A 20,862-nucleotide genomic window follows, 5' to 3' on the forward strand; every position below is an offset into this window, starting at 1 on the left:
AACTTGGCCCGGCCCGGTTGCTCCGGAGGGGTTGGAGGCACGGGGAGCCGGGCGAGGGCAGGACGAGCGGAAATGTTTTCCTCTCCCGGGCTCGAGTGGGGCACGGGTGGGGAAAGGCCCCTTCAGGAAATTAACAAGGCTGCGCATCTGGGACCGCAGGGGTCCATCGTGAGTCACTGACGGTCATGCACTGGAGGGGAAGCGTTGGCATGGAGACTCCAAGCCGCCCATTTAAAAGCCTAGAAAGGTGATTCTGCTGGAAACGGCCGCCGCTGTCCGAAAGGTATGGCTGCAAACAGGAACGGCTCGATAGCCTCACAGGAACAGAGGGGAGCCTCGCTTGATAAACACAAATTCACCCCAGACTCTGCTGGAAGCATGCGTGCAGCGCAGTCTGTGCGCTCGCTTTCTGTTTGCGGTGAGCATGTTGAGGAGGAAGTTAAGCCGGAGCAGCACTTGGAAGTGTGGCCACTCCCTAGAATGGCCAGCCAGAAGGGGGTGTGGGTCCGCGCCAGCGCCTGATGTCGTCACACAACGCCTAGGGACTGGAGAGGTCCCTTGCCTGTGGACAAGACACATTTTCTTCCCGAAAACAGCTTGTTGTCGGTTTGAGGAACTGGGTTGATGATCCAGATCAAATAGAGGGGAAGGCCAGAGGTTAGAAAGTTGCTTTTAGTACTAGAACTCCCAGAATACCCTTCCCCCTTGCCAGTCTGGCCCTGCTGTCTCAAGTTTGGCAGAGGGTCTAATTAATCCAAAACCAATGTACGCATCTGGTTAGTCAATTCACTACCAAAATCCTTTTTCATCCAGAGAGGTTGAGACCAGCAGTTCAGGAAATTGGGGACTCTTGTTTCCCTAATCAGCAGCCTGACCAACCTTCCAGCGTCTTATTTGGGCAAAGGGCCAGCCAGCCGCCAGCGTTTCAAATGCGTTTATGATCACTGTCAACAAGGCTGACTCACGGACTCCTCACCCCTCTCTTCCAGGCAGCTGTCTGGGAGAAGCAAGAACAGGAGGAGCCTGGAGAAGAACAGCGTGTTCTCTTCGCTGCAGAGTGGGAAAAGGAGAGAGAGAGAGAGAGAGAAGAGGTTATTAAACTTTGCAGACAGCCAGTTACGTAAGGCAAGTTACTGCAAGCACCAATCAGCCTGCCGGGATTTGCATCCTGGCTGATGTTGCCAGCTGGCTGGCTTTTCTGTGGCATAATGACAGTCCACGGGGATGGTCCTACAACAGTAACAAGTGCACAAACATTTACCTGGTAGTCAGCAACACCAGGCCTTAGTTCTGAATGACAGGAGCTGGCAGTAGCTATTTCAGCAAAAGCCAGGCTCTGGTTTGAAGGCTCCTGGCTTAAAATATTTTACATTGAACCAATACTAACAGTGATAAAAATGCAGTGAAGGCCCAGTTGGCCACAAAACAGATGTCTAAAGACAACTTATGGGACTGCAAGGAATTAAGCTCGAGTGTCCTTGGCTTTTTCAACCCCTCTTTTTTATTTCCGTTAATACTGGTCTGTTGAAGAGCTCTTTGATGTTGAAAATTTACACACTTTTCTGTGCTGATTTTGGAAAGAGCATTGCAGACACATTTCTGCTTATGGAAGGGGAAACCCGGTGTAAGTAAAGCTGCTTCTTTGCAGTGGTTTAACTATAAAGATTACTAGCCTGTTTCTATCCATCATTTGTAAACCACCTTTCCGTAATCAGTACACAGAAAGTTGCTATCAAAGCAAGAAAATAGCATCAGAAACAAAAATAAAGGGAAAAAAATAAGAAAAACTGAATAATTAAAGAGCAAAACTTGCTATATCGAGAGTACAGAAAACTAAGCTGCATTGGCCAAGTAAAGAGAGACGAAAAGTAAAGCTCTCCTACAGCAGGTTCCTGAAGGCAAAATAAATGGGAAAGAAAGAAAGAGAAGCAGGAAAGGAAACAACTTCTGGACAGAAAAAAACATGAAATAAAGGCTTTGATGCAACACAAGGATGGTTGCTTCCAGCTCCCGGATCTGGTGCAAGAACAGCAGCAATGCTGTCCAGCCCCTGGCAGAAGGAAAGGAAGAATCACAACAGCTTTATTGTAACATGTCAGTAAAGCCATCAGGACATATTATGAGGGTGTAACCAAAAACAAAGAGACGCTCCCTGCCTCAGAAAGCTTGCAGGTGAAGTGATGTTAGGCAGCGAGTGTAAGGAAAGGACCCCCCCTCATTTTGCCCCAAATTTCTCCCTCCATCTCTGAAGCCACCCCCATGTCGATGATTCATCAGAGGAAACCTGACTCATCACAAGCCTTTCTATTCACAGGTTTTTGTTCCCTGGTCGCAGGATCCTTCCATGTTCAAAGATGTGGTGGCACCACTGCTTCCTTTTGCCATTGAGACGAGCTGCAGCAAAGGTTCTGAATGAGTGGTGGAATAAATCACCCGTGTCACTTGCGATTCATACAAGGCCTCCGTGCTCCCTCCCTCCCGCCCGCCCGCATGGCTGTTCTTTCATAACTCGGCGCTTGCCTTTGAGAATGGACTGAGCGGGAGGTGGCTAAGGGCTGCTTTCGCCTCTGATTTGGGCCGGGCCAGTGAAGAGTGCGCTCATGCGCAAATCCACGCTGCATGAGAGCAGAAGAAGAGCAGGCAATGGCGACAAGCCGCCGAGCCTGTTGGGTGCTCAAGGAAAGCTGCTTCTTTGCCCATCGTGGGATTCTAAGACTTGAACTGAACTAGTACCCAGCAAGAGTAGATCCTTTTGAGGCAGCTGTAGAATTTATGTAGGTGGTGAATCACCATTCAGTGCTGAGGGACATGGAAGAAGCCTCCCTGAAGAATGTGAACAGTCGGGGATCACCAGAGCAACAGCTACACCCTGTCAGGCGATCCTTCCCCTCCCAAAGCACCCCTGAGTTGCTCGTGACGTAACTAATGAACCAGCCATCCAGTAATGGAGCCAGTGACTTGCCTGTCGTTGGGACTGACAATCAGATTTAGGTTTAAATGAGAAACAATCCATGTGGGAGGCACCACAACATCTTCTTTCGAGGGCTAGTGAGCATGCTCTGTCCTCATTTTAAAACCCAAACCTTCTCAAAGGTTTGGGTTTTAAAGAATGAAGTTAATGGGTTTGGGATTCCAAGCAGATACAGTACATTGGAAGTCTATTCACCTTTGTTCTCTGAATCATGGATCCTGGCAGTGGTAGTCAAAAAAAAAAAAAAAAAAAAAAAGCAATTTCCCAAGCTCCCAGACTGTAGTTTAGCTAGAACTGCCCTAATGTACAGATATGTTGGGAGGAGCTTTCTTATGCAGCATATGGGGAGTCAGTGTTCCTGGCATCCTGCTGGGGTGTGCAATAAAAGCAGAAGGTGCCTGGATCTGTCCCCTCCCACTCCCAGGGCTTGGCTAAGGGTGAGACTCCTTGTTAAACATGGAGCAGTTAAGCCACTGACTCACCACAGACATGGCCCTGTTCAAACAGACTGGAACGAAACCATGTCAGTTGGGTTTGCCATAGATCCATCCTGCTCGCGCTGCATACCTGGTGTCATGGGACACGGTGGGTTTGAGAATGTCACTGTGCACAGGAATCAGGTGTGACTTCTGCTTCTGTTGTTGTGTGTACACATCTCTTTTTTAAAAAAGACATTTCCAAACAGTGCTGTCGCTGAAGGAAGAGCTGGGGCTTGTGTGAAAAAGCAGGAATTGTAAGTGTGATACAACACTCAGGAAGACTTGCTGGGTCAAAAGCCCGGGGAAGGCATCCGGTGGAGCGTCCCTTAGTTGCTTCCTGGAAACTTACCAGTAGGTCACAAAGCCCAAGAGCCTCCCTCAGGTGATTACTTGCAGCAGCTAATACATATTTGAAGGTAGACTGCCTCTACCCATGGGACCTCCCTTTGCTCTGCAAGGTCAGGAGCTGGTGATAAAGACCTCTCCCCAAATCTTGTTCTGCCACTTCCGGGATCTTCCAGGCAGTGTGGGAGTGATAGTGCTGTACATGGGGAGGGCCCTGGAGTTGAGAACCCTACATTACAGGGTAAACAGGATAAACTGAAGTCTGGTTGTCACCTAGTCCTCCCTCATGAAGCAAAATCATCAACCTTTGCTTCTAATTGACACACTTTATTTATTTTGCACTGTTTCCTTGGCTAAGCCAATTAACAACGCCTTAATAAGGAAACCAGAATAATCCCCATGTCTGTTTTTCTAGGTCGCCATCCCTGTGGCTTTTACGCCAAGCAGGTTCGGAAAACAAAAATGATATTGAAAAGGTGTGTCACTCTGGGAAGGCCAGGCTTTCTTACAAAATGCATAATTATTTTACAGCATTTATCACTGGAAAGTGGGGCAGTGCCTTTTTTTGAAAGTGAGATTAGATCTAGTCATGGAGGAGACGGGAAAAGGCATATCAGTGGATGATGACCCAGTGAAATCTTCCTCAACAGGAGGAGGTTCTATCTTAGCAGTTGGAGATCCACCACAGCTGGTAGGGGCGGTGATAGTCTAGGAGTTAAAAGTAGAAACAACCAAGAAACATACACTTTTTTTTTATGAGTTCTGCCCTTGAACCACTTTCAGTCATAAAATGGGCTCTGCTGTCTGGAGTGGTTGACGACTCCCCTGCCAATCCTCTGGCCTCTCCATAACCTTTGCTTTCTCCCAGAAGACATGTTGGCTTCCCCCGCAGACTGCTTCCTTCCCCCCCCCCCCGCTTTCCTCACACACCCCTCTGCAACTCAAACACACTGAAAATGCATTTATAAAGCACTAAACATTGTATGGCCAAAGGATGCCACCAGAGAGTAAAACAATGGGGATCAACCCATAATATCTATATGAGGCCCCTGGGGGAGGCCACTAGGAGTTTAGGAGCTTCGGGTGTTATCCAATATGTGGATGACGCCCAGCTCATCTCTCTTTCCATCCCTCTGCAGAGGATGCCATTCCATCCCTTGAGCACTGCTTGGGCGCTGTGCTGGGTTGGATGAGGGATAACAGACTGAGGCTGAACCCAGAACAAGACTCAGATCCTGTGGATGGGTGCCTCCCTCTCCTTTGGGAGGGCACGTTCTCCATTAAAGATGAGGTTCGCAGCCTAGATGTACTTCTGGACGCAGCACCATCCATGGAGTACCACATAGCATCTGGGGTCCGCTCAACCTATTTCCATCTAGGGCAGAATGCCCAGCTGCGTCCCTGCCTTGACCCTCACCACACTGGCCCCTGCATTGAGTTTAGATTGCTGTCATGAGGCTGCCTATGAAGTTGCTACAGAAACTTTGGCAGGTCCAGAATATGGCGGCCAGACTACTGAACGTTGTCAAGAAATACTATCTTATTTCCCCTTACTCTGGCTGCCCTGCACTGGATACTTGTTCGTTTCCATGCCAGCTTCAAGGTTATGGTGCCAACAGATAAAAGCCCTGAATGGTTTGGGATCTCGATACCTGGCAGAATGTCTCCTCCGGAGATCTGCCGTCCTATATGATCTTCTCAGCCCAGGCAGTTGAGAGTACTGACCCCAAGAGAGGCCCAGAAAGAGGAGACTGGAAACTGGGCCTTCTCAGTGGTTGCTCCCCAACTCCCAAACAACCTCTGGACCAAAATCTGCCTGGCCCCTTCACTGGGAACTTTCAAACAATTGCTAAAAACATGGTTTTTAGATAGGCTTTTCTGGACCTTATAACATCATAATACAGTGTTGGTTTTAATATTTATACTATCATTCTCACCATCTTCCATCTCATTTCAATTATTTTCAATTAAATTTGTTAGTGTTGTGTGGTTAATTTTGATTTTATAATTATTGTTTATTGTTTTAAATTATTGTCGATGATATATTTGTTCAACATGTAAACTGCCCAGAGTGACCTTGGCAACCAGATGGGTGGTATATTAGTCTTTAGGTCTGCCCCGCTAACGATCCATCGATCCCTCTGGCTCATCACACTCTATCTTGAATTAGTTCTCCCCTTTTCCTCTAATATTACAGCCCAGATGCTGCTCCTAATCTCCTCCCCGGCGCTGATGGTCCAAAGAGCCCGCAACATTCTTTGCACCGAAGACATTATTTTGCACCGAATGTATAACCCGGGCTGTGAGGCCAAATCTTTTATGTCTGCGCCCCGCCGATCATTCGCCCATTCCCGCCTTCGCAGGATCCATCGCTTGCCTCTGACCTACACACGTCTCCTTTCCCTACTCTTTCCTTCTCTCCTCCTCCTCCTCCTCCTCTCCCCCGCCCTGAACGCACGCCGCTGCAACGTGCGAACACGCAGACCTGGGACACGGGGCGGGCCACCAGCCGCCGGCAAACCCCCTTGCCCGTGCGAGCCACGTGTAGCCGCCTGCGCCTCGCCGAGGCCGGCCAATGGGAACGCCCGTCGCCGGCCATTGGGCGGCTTCGCAGCGCCCCTCAGGCCAATCGGTACGCTCCGAACGTTGACAGTGCGGGGGGAGGGAAGGAGGAGGAAGCAAGAAAAGATACAATGTATCCGGCTAGGCGTTCCAGGGGAGGGAACGGAGCCGGGGAGGTGGGCGTGGCTAGCGCGGGCACGTGCGGCGCCGCACGTGGCCGCGTGGCGCCGTCCCTGCGCTGCCATCGCGCCCGAGTTGAGTTAGGCGGCGCCGGCGATCGCCACCGGCACAGAGCCGCCGAGAGGAGCTGGTGAGTAGATCGAGGGCTGGGATCTGGCCGCGGAGGGTCCGAGGATGGGGCTGAGCCCCGGAACCGGCTTGGGGCAGGAGGAGCGTCCCCATCTGGCGCCCTCCTTTAATGGATGAGAATAATTCCATTTTGTGAAATATTGGCGTGAGGGCGTTTGGCGAAAGAGAGCGCACCGGCTCGATCCCTCACCCTGGGGAGGATCTGTTGCTCGGACAGTGGTTGTAGGGAAGAGATCGCGAGGTCCGTCGCCCCCAACTTTAGGAGAAGCCCTGCAGGGGCGAGGAGGGCTTTTGGTTTTTAAGCCTCTCGGTTTCTCCCTTGGCGGCGGCGGGGGGCTGGAGGGTGGCAACGAACCATCCCGCGCGAAGGATTTCGGAGCCGTGTAAAAAAAAAAAAAAAGTCGGGAGCGTGCCTCTTTCTCCGGAGTCCCTTGGATTTGCCGGGTGGCGGAGGAGGCAAAAACCCGCCGCAAAACTGGGGTGGGTCTTTTCGGGTGTCGGGCGCGTGAGACGGGGTCTTCTGTCGCGAGCTTATTTGAGATGTCCCGGTCTCTGCTCAGGCGTCTTCCGATCCTCTGTTTGACTTTGGCTGTCGTTGCAACGTTGCAAGTAAGTTGCCTGGGTTTCAAGAAAGGTCTCTCTCGTTGCTTGCTTGTCCTTAGAACGGCTCCCTCTGGGATCTGGCTGGTGTTTTTATCTTGCAGTGTAAAAGTTATGCAGGCATTAGAGGCGCTGGCAGGCTGTAGAGTTGTCTCTGTATGTTTCTTGAAACAGGTTGACTCTCTGGGGTCCTTGAAGCCCAAAAGGGCTTGGGCAGAGGCTGGGCGGGCAAGCCGGTAAATCGTTTATATGAACTGCCTACATAACACCCTTGTGGTCCTTTAGTGAGCCCAAAAATATGTGTCAAGACTTGCAGATAGGTTGTTTTCAAAATGCCGAACTTTTGCCAGAACTTCATCATTTCATAAAATTGTACTTAATAGCTGGGGCAGGATGGAATGGTAGTTGTTTGATGGGTCTTAATTTATGAAGTAGAAAAAATTATTCTGTGTCTGTTTTCCATATTGCCTAAATAGAGCCTCCATGTCCAGGAATAAGCTACCTCTGAATATGAGGAATAGGAGACTTCTGCTGCTTTTGTGCTCTGTGTTAAGGGCGTCCAGTGGGATGTGGCCAACAAGAGGCCACCATGAGTGCTTCTCTGAGGCTCTTCTTACACTTATTGTTGTTGCTTTCTTTAAGTGTTCCTTTTATAGCAGAAATTTGTGGTGGGTAGACTTCTAGCGGCAGGAATTGTTGCTTAATCCGTCCCTATGCACATTGGCTTGGGCGTAAACTCCCTTCAGTTCTTCAGAGTTGCTTCCAAGAATGCAGGGGTGGCACACAGTCTGTGTCCTGAAAACTTTATCTGTGTGACACTTACAAAATCTTCCCCACCCTTCCTGATGCAAGATAAGTGGTAGGGAGAGTTAATTTTGACCCACATCTCCACCGGGAGGTCAACAGCTGTGCTGCCTGCAGGTTCTGGGAGTTGTCATTCAGAAAGTATTTTTTCCAGTGCCATGCTGGTGAAGGGATTCTGGGAATTCTAGTCCAAAAAAGTACCTTTTCCCCATCATTTCTGAGCAAGATGCTAAGTCATTTACATGGAAGTCCTGCTGAGAAATTACTATAGTATTGCTTTTCCAAAAGGAAGGTTACAAGTGATGAAGCCTGAACTGCTTGGAAATAGTTTTTTTTTCCTGTATGGAGTTCTTGAGGATGACTCTTTTTTTTTCACTGTCTTTTGGCTTAATTGGTCAGCCTGACCAATTTCGAAGCAGGTGTAGCGTCTTGGGATTCTGGCCAGCTCTGTTCGGTGCTGGATAATGCTCAATTCAATCCTAAATAAATTTATTCCAAAGTAATCCCCCTTCTGTTCAGCAGAGTTTACTTCCCGGAAAGAATAATTGTAATCCTAATTGTGAACACATTTTCTCTGTTCTGCAAAGTATTTTGAAAGCAGTCCATGAAAGAGAGAGGGAGAAATCTGGGCCAGAAATTATTTCACAGAACTAGGAAGGAGGATGATGACTAGGATGAAGGGAAATAGGTGGGGTGCCCCGTTTTTGGAGAGAGAGAGAGAGAGAGAGAGAATCTCTTTGAGTGGGATGATGACTTGATGGGGCTGATGGTTCTGGAAAAGAGAATCTTTATGGCAGGGGGAAAGCATCAGGATTGCAGCCCAGCCCCTTAGAGATTTCTCAGCACTTAAGTGAGCCGTGCAGCAGGTGGTGGTGGCGGTGGCGGCAAGCACTGTGAATGGAGAACAGCATGCTTTTTCACAGGTCACGTGAGTGTGCACACTGTGCATACACATCTGGTGCCTCCCTATGTCGTGGGCTCTGAATGGATGTGTGCAGAGGCTTCTTTCACACGCAAAGCATCACCAGGTTGAGGGTCCATCTTAGTGAGTAGGTTTTTTAACAGTTGCTTTGTTCAGATTTGGGGAGTGTGCTCTGAGAGAGGTGGGAGTGGGGAAGGGCATCGCATCAACAGGGTTGTGTAGAAATTGGGAGGCCTTGGCAATGTGTGGCTTTTCTCTGTGCACAGGAAGTTGGAACAGGCTCTGCTTTCAGAGGTAGAAGTCCTGGGGTGCAACGTCACCCATGCACTCAGGAGGTTTTGTCGCTTTGCATATCAGGACATGCATGGGTTAGATATATCCTGGAGGGTGGATCGTAGGGGGAGCTGCACCTGTTAGAAGCAAGAGGGGCACGGTAGGATTCTGGTAGAGGTGGTCCGTTCACTTCGTCCGTTTGCCGAGTGTGCCACCTGATAAGAAGGGCAGGTGAGGGTTACCTTTGTGTCCCACCTGTCCTCTCCTGTTCTGAAGGTGGCATCTGGCTTCCTTCCCTTTACAAACCCTTTGCAGCAGCCCTAGGAGCCCATCTCGGCCCTCTTGTGAAGACTGGATGGGCGGGATCCTTTTAAGGAGGTGCCTTCCTTTTTTCTGCTGGCATCATAAACTCTAGGCACACCAGCCATGGTCTCTTGCCCGGGGGGGGGGGGGGAGAGAAGGTGTCTTTAGTTGCCTGACTCTGAGGGTGGGTGTAGCTTTGCTTTGCAAAGAAAGAGGCCCACATGTGGAGGACTGATGACCATCTTACTCCGTTTTCTTTCTGCCCTTTTAGATTCCGTGACTTTTGCCCTCGTGCACTGCTTCTGATCTTCCCCTGGTTGCCAGGCGTTGCAAACCCTTTTTTTCCCCACTGCGGGACTGCTTTGTCCAATCCGGGACGGGCCGTCCATAATGTTCTTGCTTTCTGGTAGCAGAAGCCAGCAGTATTTAATGGTGTGTTTTTAATAGCTGTCAGGTGTTTTGCCCTTTGCAGATGCGCAGAGTCGTTGTTCTGGGCTCAGCATCTTCGGAAGATGCTGCGTCACTCTCTTGGGGATGCCACGATTCTTGACAGGCCTGAGGAATGATGTGTGTGGGTAGACACAGGGACATATATGTGCAAAGCATACCGTGGCCCAGATTTTGGAATGAGGTGAGGGACAGAGCAGAGCTGAATTATTCCCAAGACAAGGATCTTGCAGAAAGGAAGTGTGTCTCTTCCTCTGCTAACTCATGATTTGAGGCCAGCTTTCCCACAATCCAGTGTCAGCTAAGTTGAACTGGGTCTCAAGGCTTGATGGAAGAACTGGAAAGCACTGTCCCTCGGAAAACAAGTTAATAGTTAAACATTAGCCTGCATCTTGCCTTCCTTGGAGCTGAGCAGCACGAGTCTAGCCGGGGCAGTGGAATGCTGAAATGTGACACACATTTGCTGAAATTTTCTTTTTGGTAATTCTTGATGCCTTGGGAGTTTTTGCTAAAGCAAGTTTTTTAAAGCTTTCATTATTGTGAAGCTGTTGTTGGTTTGCTTGTTTGGTTTTGTTTTAAGTCTTACGTGTGCTGCCTGGCTTGCATGATTGAAAGAACAAAATCCAAATAAGATCTGGTGACTAAGGTAACAGGAAAAGCTTAACTTTTAAATCCTGCTGGCCGGTGCAGATGGCAGAGGGACACTGGCCACCAAGGGGAACCAGTTAGAACCACCTGCCTAAGCAAATTTGGCTGGAGGTCCCGGGTGTTAGGAAGGTCTTCTCCCTGGGATGTTGTTTATTGTTTGATATCCCAACTCGAACTCCAAGAAGCTTCAAGTGGGGCAGGCAGCCTCCTTCCTCCCAGCGTTCTGTTCACAACAGCCTAGTGAGGTAGCTCAGGCCAAGAGAAAGCAGCTGACCCAAGGTTTCCCAAAGAACTTCATGGCTCAGCGGGGACTAAACCCAGGATGGCCCACGTCCTCTTTGGACACTAATGGTTACACACCGCCACTGTGATCCCTCACAAATCTGTGAAAGTGATAAGCAACCAAGGGGGCTAAGCTCATGTGATTTTTCCCCTGCAGATGTTCCCCACCCAATGCTGTCCAGATGTTTTGAACCACAGTTCCCATTTGCCTCAGGCATTGTGGAGGTTGTCTTCCAAGATGCATGGAGAGCACTGGTCCAGGAAAAGTTATTCCCCTGGGCTGGCAAAGCAGGGTCTCCACAAATCCCATCAGTTGCAACATAGGTTGCAGGACTCACCTTTTCCTCTCTTATGTGGCTGAGGGCAGTAGTTGCCATCCTTTCATTCCTTATGACCACAAATCATTCTGCTAAAAAAATCCTGAGACCTACCATGAGAAGTCCATGATTTCGTGTTCTGAAAACTCTGCATCCTACCTCTGCTGCTTCTGTGTCCTGCAGGGGTTACTTATGCCAGCTTTTGAGATCCACTGGTTTAAGTTACCTTGACCAGAATCCTCTCGCTTTTGCACACTAGTGTAAGTCAGGTTAAAGAGTTGATGCTTCAGTTCCTTATTGCTCACCAGTTGATTCCTTAGCTCGTGGGAATTTCCCACTGAGATTTGCACTGCTTCAGTTCCTCTGGTGTACATAAGTTAAATGTTTTTGGCATTTAGCTTACTGCTTAGACTCCTGCTCCTTGGGGGTAATTAAACAGGTGTGCAGAATCCAGCTGCTCAGTGCACAAGTTGTGTTGACGCTCCTTTCTGTTTCTCCCTTGGTCCAGAATCTCAATGGCCATCATGGAGTCCTCCAACATTGTCTCTTCCCGGGAGTCTTTGTATTCCGTTGAGAGTGAAGAAGAGGATGAGGAGCAGCGCTGTGGGGAAGGAGAGGTCTTCCTTTCAGATAGCGGGAGTGATGTGGAGAAAGAAGTCGGCCCTCTGAGGCACCGACAAGACACGTGTCCAAAGAGGCGGAACTTTTTATTTTCTCCGAGATCGGGACGGACTAATCCAGGCCTGCTTTTCCGTGGCCACAAGCACCAGCCTCCGAAGCCACTGGGCTTGATACCTTCAGCAAGGCTGCCACCTGTGGACCCTTGTTGCCATTATCCTGAGAAGATGTTCTGCAATCGCCTGATGGATACTGACAGCAACCTTCCCAGACAAACTGCAAGCCAAAAGAGGACAGAGAACGGTTGCCGTAAGCGCCTGAGCACTGTCCTGGGAGGTGGTCAGCCCCATGTATACACGGCACAGCCACCGGTTCATGGCAAAAAGAGGCAGCGGAATGAGGAGACGGAGGGACGGGAAGACTCGCCCACTCCTTGTTGGACTGCGAGGGACCTACTCTTTGCACAAAAGGTTTGTGACTTTTTGAGAAAAATCAAAACAAACCAGGCTTCTGGTCTCTTACGTCTCTCAGGATGTACTTGAAAGTGCATAAGCAATGGCTGCTGATTCCTCAGGCCCTTACCTGGTATTCCCTGGTGAAATCTCATCCATTTGTTTGTCCAAGTCAGGCGTTAAGAGCCTTGTATATAAACTTCAAATTCATTAATTGATTACTGCCACAGTCAGGTTCTGCTCACGAATCTTTGACATCATGAGTGTGCAAGCCTTTCCCCCTGCTTAACCTTTCTTCTTCCACATTGTGTTCCTCCAGTGCTGTGAGCTTCAGGGATTTGTCCGCCCACTGATGGAGCTTCTCAACAGGCTGAAGACGGGACGCTTTGACCGAGGTAAGGACTAGAGCCAGGCTTTCTGAGTCGTCACAAGTTGAGTGCTGCTCTTGATTCGAGCAGGAGTTCCCCCCAGCATAAAAGAACTGAATATATTGTCATCAGTTGATTATGGCTCCCCTGGACTTGTTCAGTGTGTGGGAAGGCCCGCCTTGTAATGGGAGGGGACTTGGATCCACCTGCTGCAAATGGAGATCCGAGATATCTCAAAAGGTTTTGGGTTTCTCTCCTGCTTTTTCACTTTGGGTCCATCCTGTCTCTCTCTTTAGTAATTGAGGTTGAGCTTGGAGAAATGCATCTTTTTTTAATTCACATTTTTGAGGTTTCCCGGACCAACATTGGCTGCTTAGGGATCCTGGAAATTACAGTCCAAAATAACTTGGTTGTCTAAGTTCAAGTTCAGGCTGGAGTGTTATATCTGATTTGGGCAACCAGCCTCTCCTGCAGAAACTGAGCAAGCTTTTAAATATATTTTTGTCCCCTTTTGTTCTCACACATATTTTTATGTGTGGCTTTGTGGATCCCTCAGAGGGCAAAGGATCTTTACATAAACTTCCCTCGATCCCTGTAGCAGCCCGCATGGGAACTGTGAGGCCTGTTTATGTAATACAGTTTTCTTTTCCACCTGAGAGTTGATGGGGGACATGGCTGGGGGAATAATTATGTAATAGCTGCTCTCCTTGGAAAAGAAAATTAGACATTTCCTTGGTGAATGTAGACTTCAGCCCTGCCATGTTCTGGGGTTTTTGTCCTCTGTGTGTGGCTATCGGGATGTGTGTACGCAAGCATGTGCGCGTAGGTCTTTTTCTCCTTCCTGGCAAACTAACCTAACTCCAAGGCACCTTTTTAAACAGCCTGGCAGGGTGCCCTCACTACAAAAAAACACAAACTCTTTGCCATTTAGCTGCATGATTCATCAAATGGGTGGGAGAGGAAGGGAAAGTGCAGAAATCTGATAGAAAAGGCTGCTTAAGAGGAAAAAGAAAATACAGGGTGGTTTTTTATAGGCAACCCCTCCCCCTTGCCCCACAAAAATACAGTTAAAATTTTGCAACCTAGCTGGAATCTTTATGGTTTTATAAAGGAACAAAGAATGGGTTTTAGAAATGAGTTTGATTACACAAACATCCATAGTTATGCAGCTAGCCAATGGGTGAAGCAGAGTTTGGGGTGAAACCTGGAATCTTCCACCCAGCCTATCCTTTTTTTGGAGTACAGCTACCAGATGGTGTTCTGAGAGTTGTAAAAAACATATTTTTAGGTTCTAGCCTTATAAAAGCTGTTGATGCTACAGGTGGGAGGCAAACTGTTTACTGGGGCAGGAGGCATTTTTCTGGCCTGATATCACTAGAGCTTCACACACAGAAAAGCCAAAATTTAATGTTTTCATACCTGCATTGTTGCTGTCAGAGATCCCTGAGGAACTAAGGTTATGGATTGTCAGCTGTCATCGGCTAACCGCTCTCTCTCTCTCTCTCTTTGCTGTTCCAGCCCTTAGCAGCTTCCAGCAAAGCGTGGCAATGGATCGGATCCAGCGGATAATTGGTGTCCTACAGAAGCCAGAGATGGGGTAAGAACACTGCAAATATTTATTCACAGACAAGTGACAGTGGCATGGACAAGAGAGAATTTCCCAAAGGGAGCCATGAAAGCATGGATATGAAGCTTCAGCCTGGAAGTAAATCTGATCCTTTTGGTGTCCCAACCTGGCCCTTTAGGCTTCCACAGCAGTCATGCCCCCCTTCCCCATGACACCCATTTGCTCATATAGTGCAAGTTTTCCTGCTCTGATTCTGCTGGCTTGAACATGCCTCTCCCAAGACTGAATTACTGGTTCTAAATAGGTTTTAGCTTAAACTTCCTGGAATTTTGGGTGTTGTCTGTATTTAGCTCACCAACCAACCAAGCTCTACAAACTTTTGTTAGCACTCAGTCCTTGAGCAGATTGTACTAGGGCCAAAGGTCAGCCTGCCAGCAGCCATGAACTGTGCTTTTTACACTATTTATATTCATGGGCCTCCAACTAGTTATGTGCCCACAACTCCCAGTTGTGTTGATTAGCATAGACCATGGGAGAGGATAATGGGAACCACAGTCCAGTGGCCCATGGAGGGTCTGACTTGCCCTACACAGTTCATATCCTCTGCTGGAAAAGAGTGCAAATTACTCTTTTTCTTTTTAAAAAGAAAGCACAGCCTGTACCTTTGGGCTTTCACAGAAGGGAATGGCAGTGTGGGGAGGAAAGGGAAACTCTGGGGCATGTTCTTAAGAGGCAACCAGCCTCTGCTCTTTGGTTAAGTGCCATGCACCTTGGTGGCGATGGTGATGTAAGAAAGGGCACTGTGGCAAGGCAAGGCAAGTCGGGAGCAGGGCTTCTCTTGGAAAGGTAGAATCAGTTGCCCCTCTCTGTGCCTGGGTGGTCTTTTATCCCCTCCTTATGCTTATGCTTATCTCTTTGTCTTTAAGGGAGCGCTATCTGGGCACCCTCCTGCAGGTGGAGAGGATGTTGAAGGTCTGGTTTCCTCACATCGCCTTAAAGATGTCCCATACCAACAGTGCTGCAGTGGCAGCAGAAAAAACATGTGAGACTAGAAAGGTGAGAGACTGGATCTTTTTTTTTTCCTTCCCTTTTTCTAGTAGGGAGAATGGCCACATTGACTAGAGCATTGTGAGCAGCTGTACATAAAAAGCCTCAGTCATGCTCACCTGTTGCAGCAGAAACAATTTATGGCATGTTTTATTTGGGATTAGTAGATTTTATTGTCTTTCTAAATTGTGTGACTTTTAATGTTGTGAGCTGCTTAGGGTCCCTTTTTGGTAGAAATACAGCATATAAACTAATAGTAATAATTTCTTCAGATGCCAAAAGTAATGTGCTCATCTTCACCTGCCATGATTCTTGGTTCACCATGTGAAGCGTAGGCACATATTCTTGACTCTTGAGCCCTGCATTCGTCTCCATTTGACACTGTTGTCCTATTCTTTCTCCCAACAGAATTTCCAGGACAGGAGGGCAGTCCCAGACTCTGTGGAAAGCCCCCCCACGGAAGAGTTGCACCAGACACACCTCACAGACCCTGACTTCTCTGACAGCGAAACCCGCACTCCACTGGGGGAACCAGGGCGCTTTCCGGGTGACTGGCCTGCCATGAACATGACCTGGATCCACACTGCACCCATTTCGAATCCTCCTTTGGGGCACATGGACTTCTCACAGGTGAATCCCACATTTGGGCAAGCCTTTCCGGGACCCAGAGCTGGCAGCACATATGGCCTCATTGTCTTCCTACAGAACAATGCAGCTGTTCCAGGCAATGTGAACCCTGTGATGCCTTTGGGTTCCTTCCATACCTCTCCAGTCTGCTTCCATTCCAACATCCCAGCTCCAGGGCCCAGTGAGCACCCTCGATGTCAGAGCCTGCCTGGCCCCACAACTGTGGGTAGCCACCTCCCCAGAGGAACACTTGGCTGCTTGTCAAAGTCTCTACCCAACTTGCCTACATCCATTATGGAGCTCAACGGACAAGTGTCTAATGGAAGGCCCACATGTAACTGCAGTTCTTGAAGTTCAGCTATATGCATCTCCCAACAATGTGTGAATTTTCCCCACCCATTTCCTTTTTCCCACTTTTTATTTTTTTCTAACTTAAACATTTTTTCTGTATCTAAGAAAGATGCCACAGAATCTGGCTGTCTCCCAGGGTGGAAGAGAATGTTTGGTTTCAATAAAAATCACCGTTAATGGCTGTTAAATGAGGTTTCGTAACATGTGTTTTTCTGTCTATGTCTTATGTGTGGTTGGGATAGAATACATTGTGCTCTAATTATTCTGCCTTGTATAGGTTTAAAACATATTTCAAGGCTGCTTTTCTACAGCACTCTAGATTTGCTTTACTTCATATCTAAAAAATGAAAGCAAAACCAGCGAATATAAAGTTGCATAGAAATCACTGCGCAAAATGGTAAAAATATCTATGCTTCCTGCATATCAGCTGAGGAACTCTTAGGCTCTCCAGCAGGATATGAAAACCAAATACCCCAAGTTTAGTAGTGGCTAATGTTTGAGAGATATTTTGTCCCTGCATCTGGAATCTTCATTTATCCAGTGACAAGGCTATAACTGATCTAATCTTACTGTGTCAAGTCACAAAAAGTAAAATTTTTACTTGGCACTTGCCCATAATCAGCCCTGTCTAGCCTAAACAAGGGTAGTTCAACATCTAGATGTCCATAGATTTCCTAGTCTTGCTGTAAAATAACCAGTGAGCAGCTGTGGGTACATTGGGAAAGCAGATCCTTTTGTAAATGCAAACTTAAGTGTTTTCCCATGGTCTCTGGACAGAGGGGAGAGAACATGGCTGAAAACCATGGAGTTTATACAGAGTTCACTGAATACAATCCCAAGTACTATTTGTCCCAGCCTTGTAAAACAGGAATTTAGGGTGGGGAGATGTTGCCTACAGCTGAGTCAGGCAGGAAAAAAAACACGTTTGATGTGCAATTTAGAGATAATGTGTATAGCTATAACAGAAGGCTCTGCTGAATTGCAAAATGAAGACTTGGGAAAAATATCCCAAGATTAAATTAATCAGTTGAAGATTTGCACATGAAAGCAATGCTTGATTTGTGTGGGCCAGTACATATGGTATCAACTGCTGGCTATCTCTGCTCACCATGCAAGGATAAATTTTGTATATTGTGCATATTCCTTCTGCATGTGTGGCACCCTCTTCTTAAGCACAGAGAGGGAAAGTGCCATCCTATGCTACTCCCAACATTACTCAGCACTGGCTAGGCTGTTTAGAGCTTAAGTCTGGCAATGTGTGGAGGACTCATCTGCTTCTCCAGGGACCACAGACTACATGTTACATTGTTTTATCACTACATTTTCACCCTCCTCCTCGCAACAAGAGATGGGTTACAGCTCCCTGGGCTCCAACATTTATACAGCTACCAGATCTTATAGAAACAGAGCTAGATAAACTTAGCCTATCACAGTATCGCCCCTGCAGGTTTCCCATAAGCATGTTGTTGGTTATTGTGGGAACTGAATGGCAGCTTTGGGCCTTGATCCAGGTCTGTCTTAAAAGCAGTAAAATATACCACAGCCTCATGCTTATTCCTTCAAATGTTTATAAGTTATCTTGAGCACCATTTTAAGAAGAAAAATAGAATATAAATTTAATAAATATTAAGTGTCAGTTTATGTATCACTTCAGTACACCTTTGTCTGGCCTGCTATATTTAGGGAAAATTAAGCACCAACGGTACATTTACCTTTTCAACTACCAAATGGAAACATCTCACTTTTAAATTCCACTCCGAATTAATACATGTGGGGAACATCATGTTCACACCAACACTGCAGTAGCAGTGTGAGAATTAGATATATATATCACCAGATAAGCAAATTAAAACTGTTAGAATGTTTACATCCCATGTGACTATTTTTTAAAACTGCCACTGAAGGTATCTTAATGAATTGAACTCAGACAACTCCCCTTCCCATTACTTCATCTCACTTAGTGCTTTTGGGAGGGCAAAACCAGTTCTTTCTGGTCTTCAACTCATTGCCAGAATACTAAACTGAACAGTGTCCCAAATAACACTTACAATAGCTTCTTCACTTCTGTTCTGTCAGATGTGAAGTCGTCTTTCTGGTCCCTGGTTAGCTGTCCAACTAGAGACACTTATGGCATCTCTCTCCTGACTTCCCCTTTCAGCTTCTACCTTCAGTGATTTCAGCTACTTTTTGCTTTGAGTGATTTCAGCTACTTTTTGTCCTTCAGCTTTTTTCTTTTAGTGATTTCTGCTACTTTTCGGCCTTGAGTGATTTCAGCTTTTTTCCCCTTGCCTAGAGTGATCCCAGCTACTGTACCTTTTGGGCTTCATTTCAGCTTGTTATTTTCCTTGAACAATGCCAACTTTTGCCTTGATTTCAGCAATTTTTTTATTGAGTGATTTCAGCAGCATTTCTGCTTCTTCCTAAGCTTTCTTCAGGTCTTGATCCAACAGTCACAGCTCTACTGCCCCTGAACAGTTTGGGGTTCTCTTTTTTATACCAGCCAAAGCTGTCTTCTCATTGGTGTATAATTTAGTGCTTTTGGGGCAGGGCAAAACCAGTTCCTTCTGGTCCTCAACCAATTGCCAGAATACTAAGCTGAACAGACTATCAAATATCACAATAGATTCTGTTCTCTGGCAGATGTCGGTGAAGTCTTCTTTCTGGTCAGATTCTGAAAGATTAGCCATGCTTCCCCTGAAGACTTGGGTGCTGAAGCTGGCCATTTCCTGCTGCTATCCTGGCTAGGAGCTTGTCCAACCAGAGCCACTTCTAGAATCTTTCCTGACTTCCCAGCTCAGCTTCTGCCTTCAAAGATTTTAGCTCTTTGCTATGAGTGATTGTAGCTCTTTTTTTAAATGAGTGATTTTAGCTCTTTTTTTCCCCTCCTAAGTGTGACTTCAGCTACCTTTTGTCACTGAGTGATTTCAGCTTGTTTTCTGCCACTTCTTAGGCTCTCTTCTTTCTTCAGCTCTTAGTCCAGCAGTCCAGGCAGCTCTACTGAGCCAGAACACTTTGGGGTTCTGCCTTTTATAGCCTTTCAGTCCGGCCCCTCCAGCCAATAACCTGCAACTCTTCTATAAATCTGTCATCTCATTGGTATGTACCTGGAAGCCAATGGAAGCGGATGGAACATTCATAAATGACCTATCAAGGTATGGCATTTTTGAAGCCTCCAGTTTAGTATAAACATTGATCTGACTTTTAAACCCCCTAAGATGGCTTTCCACAGCTTGGCACCTTCCCTGATGGGATGGACTATTACAGTTGCTATCATTCCAGATATTGGTTGAAAATGATAGGAAATATGTATAATTCAAGCCTATTTGGGACAGTACCACATTGTGAAGGTGGCACTAAAATTGTAAAATTATTTGGTAATGATGCCAATTGTATAGTTGTTTTTTTTTAACTGTCATCCACAATATAAGTAGCTTCAGCTACAGATAATTTCCAGCTTTCTGAGGTAAATGCCATAATTTTAAGAAAGTTATATTACAGAAGAGGTTTATTTTGGCACAAGATTTTACATCTCATTTACCTCAGGACATTTAGATTTTCCACAGCTCTATACAGAATGGAACTCTATAGTTTGATAGCTCCCTCATTGGAAATAAAGGCAGTGGAAGTCACCTGTAAGGAAAAAGTTCCCAAAATACAGAAAATAATTCTTACCAAAGCTGTGAAAGGCAATAGCTCCCTCTGCCGCCAACAAAACAAATAGCTAAGTTGTCCTTCAGAGATTTCACAATAGATGTTACAGTACTTTATTTTTCTTTTTAACTTGCTAGTCTTTAAAGTGCCACAAGACTGTTTTAAAAGAGGAAGCTATGTTTGTCTGCAAGCAGATCAGGCAAAACTGAAGGGGAGGGACACACACAAATAAATAAAAATTAAAAAGATGCCTTAAAGACTGTTGCATTTTAATTTGGGCTTTTGTGGCCAAGTCCACTTCTTCAGACATATGGCGTAAAATATAGGGTATTCATGCCAGCTTGGAGAGTCAGTGGTGTAGAGTTGTGTAGAGTCAATAGGGGGTAGAGGGCTTGTCCCTCACATGTTGTGCCTGCCTGGCCTACATCACAGGGTTGTTAGCAGGAGAAAGTGGGAGAAGGAAAGTCAGAGAGGGTGCTTGGACTCACCAGAGGAAAGACAGGATATAAATGCAACAAATAAATGTATAATAGCGTCCTCTCTTTCTCCCACCTATCAATTCAGTTAGCTGCACGGAAGCCACAAAATTAGCTTGACAATCCGCAGTTTATTGGCAGCCATTTTGCAAAAAATGTGGTCTGCCTCGGAGGTGGAGAGGGAGGCACCAAGTGATGCAATTCAAAAACTTATGAGAAAAAAGGTGTCTTTTAAAGTGTGTTTTTCTTCATTTACTATACAAAGCCAATAAATAAAGTCAGTTACACTAGCATTTTCAATGCTTGCATCCACAGAGCAATCATGGAGGTTTAGGAACAGGAGGAGCAAAGAAAAGAAACGGACTTTTAATTAAAAAGCTAATAAACTTTTTCATTGAGTAAAGAACCAGCTAACTAGCTCTTTAATCGGAGTGAAACGCCTC

General features: G+C 46.7%; 1 protein-coding gene across 3 annotated transcripts in view; it reads left to right on the forward strand.

The window, feature by feature from the left end:
• CIART (circadian associated repressor of transcription) overlaps window positions 1-16,480 on the forward strand; it is a 26,513-nt gene extending 10,033 nt beyond the window's left edge. Inside the window, exons 1-6 of one of the 3 annotated variants that reach the window (XM_020798165.3) lie at window positions 6,515-6,667; window positions 11,771-12,350; window positions 12,652-12,727; window positions 14,219-14,297; window positions 15,194-15,323; window positions 15,723-16,480. In XM_020798165.3, the coding sequence (XP_020653824.3) occupies window positions 11,778-12,350; window positions 12,652-12,727; window positions 14,219-14,297; window positions 15,194-15,323; window positions 15,723-16,292 (1,428 nt within the window). In that variant the 5' untranslated portion in view covers window positions 6,515-6,667; window positions 11,771-11,777 and the 3' untranslated portion in view covers window positions 16,293-16,480. Of the gene's footprint in view, window positions 1-6,514; window positions 7,276-11,770; window positions 12,351-12,651; window positions 12,728-14,218; window positions 14,298-15,193; window positions 15,324-15,722 lie in introns of those variants that run through there. The other 2 variants (XM_020798166.3, XM_072984445.2) reach the window with 2 other exon arrangements.
• Window positions 16,481-20,862: the final 4,382 nt, after the last annotated feature.

Source organism: Pogona vitticeps, chromosome 15 (genome assembly GCF_051106095.1).
Source record: "Pogona vitticeps strain Pit_001003342236 chromosome 15, PviZW2.1, whole genome shotgun sequence".
Classification (NCBI taxonomy): Eukaryota; Metazoa; Chordata; class Lepidosauria; order Squamata; family Agamidae; genus Pogona; species Pogona vitticeps.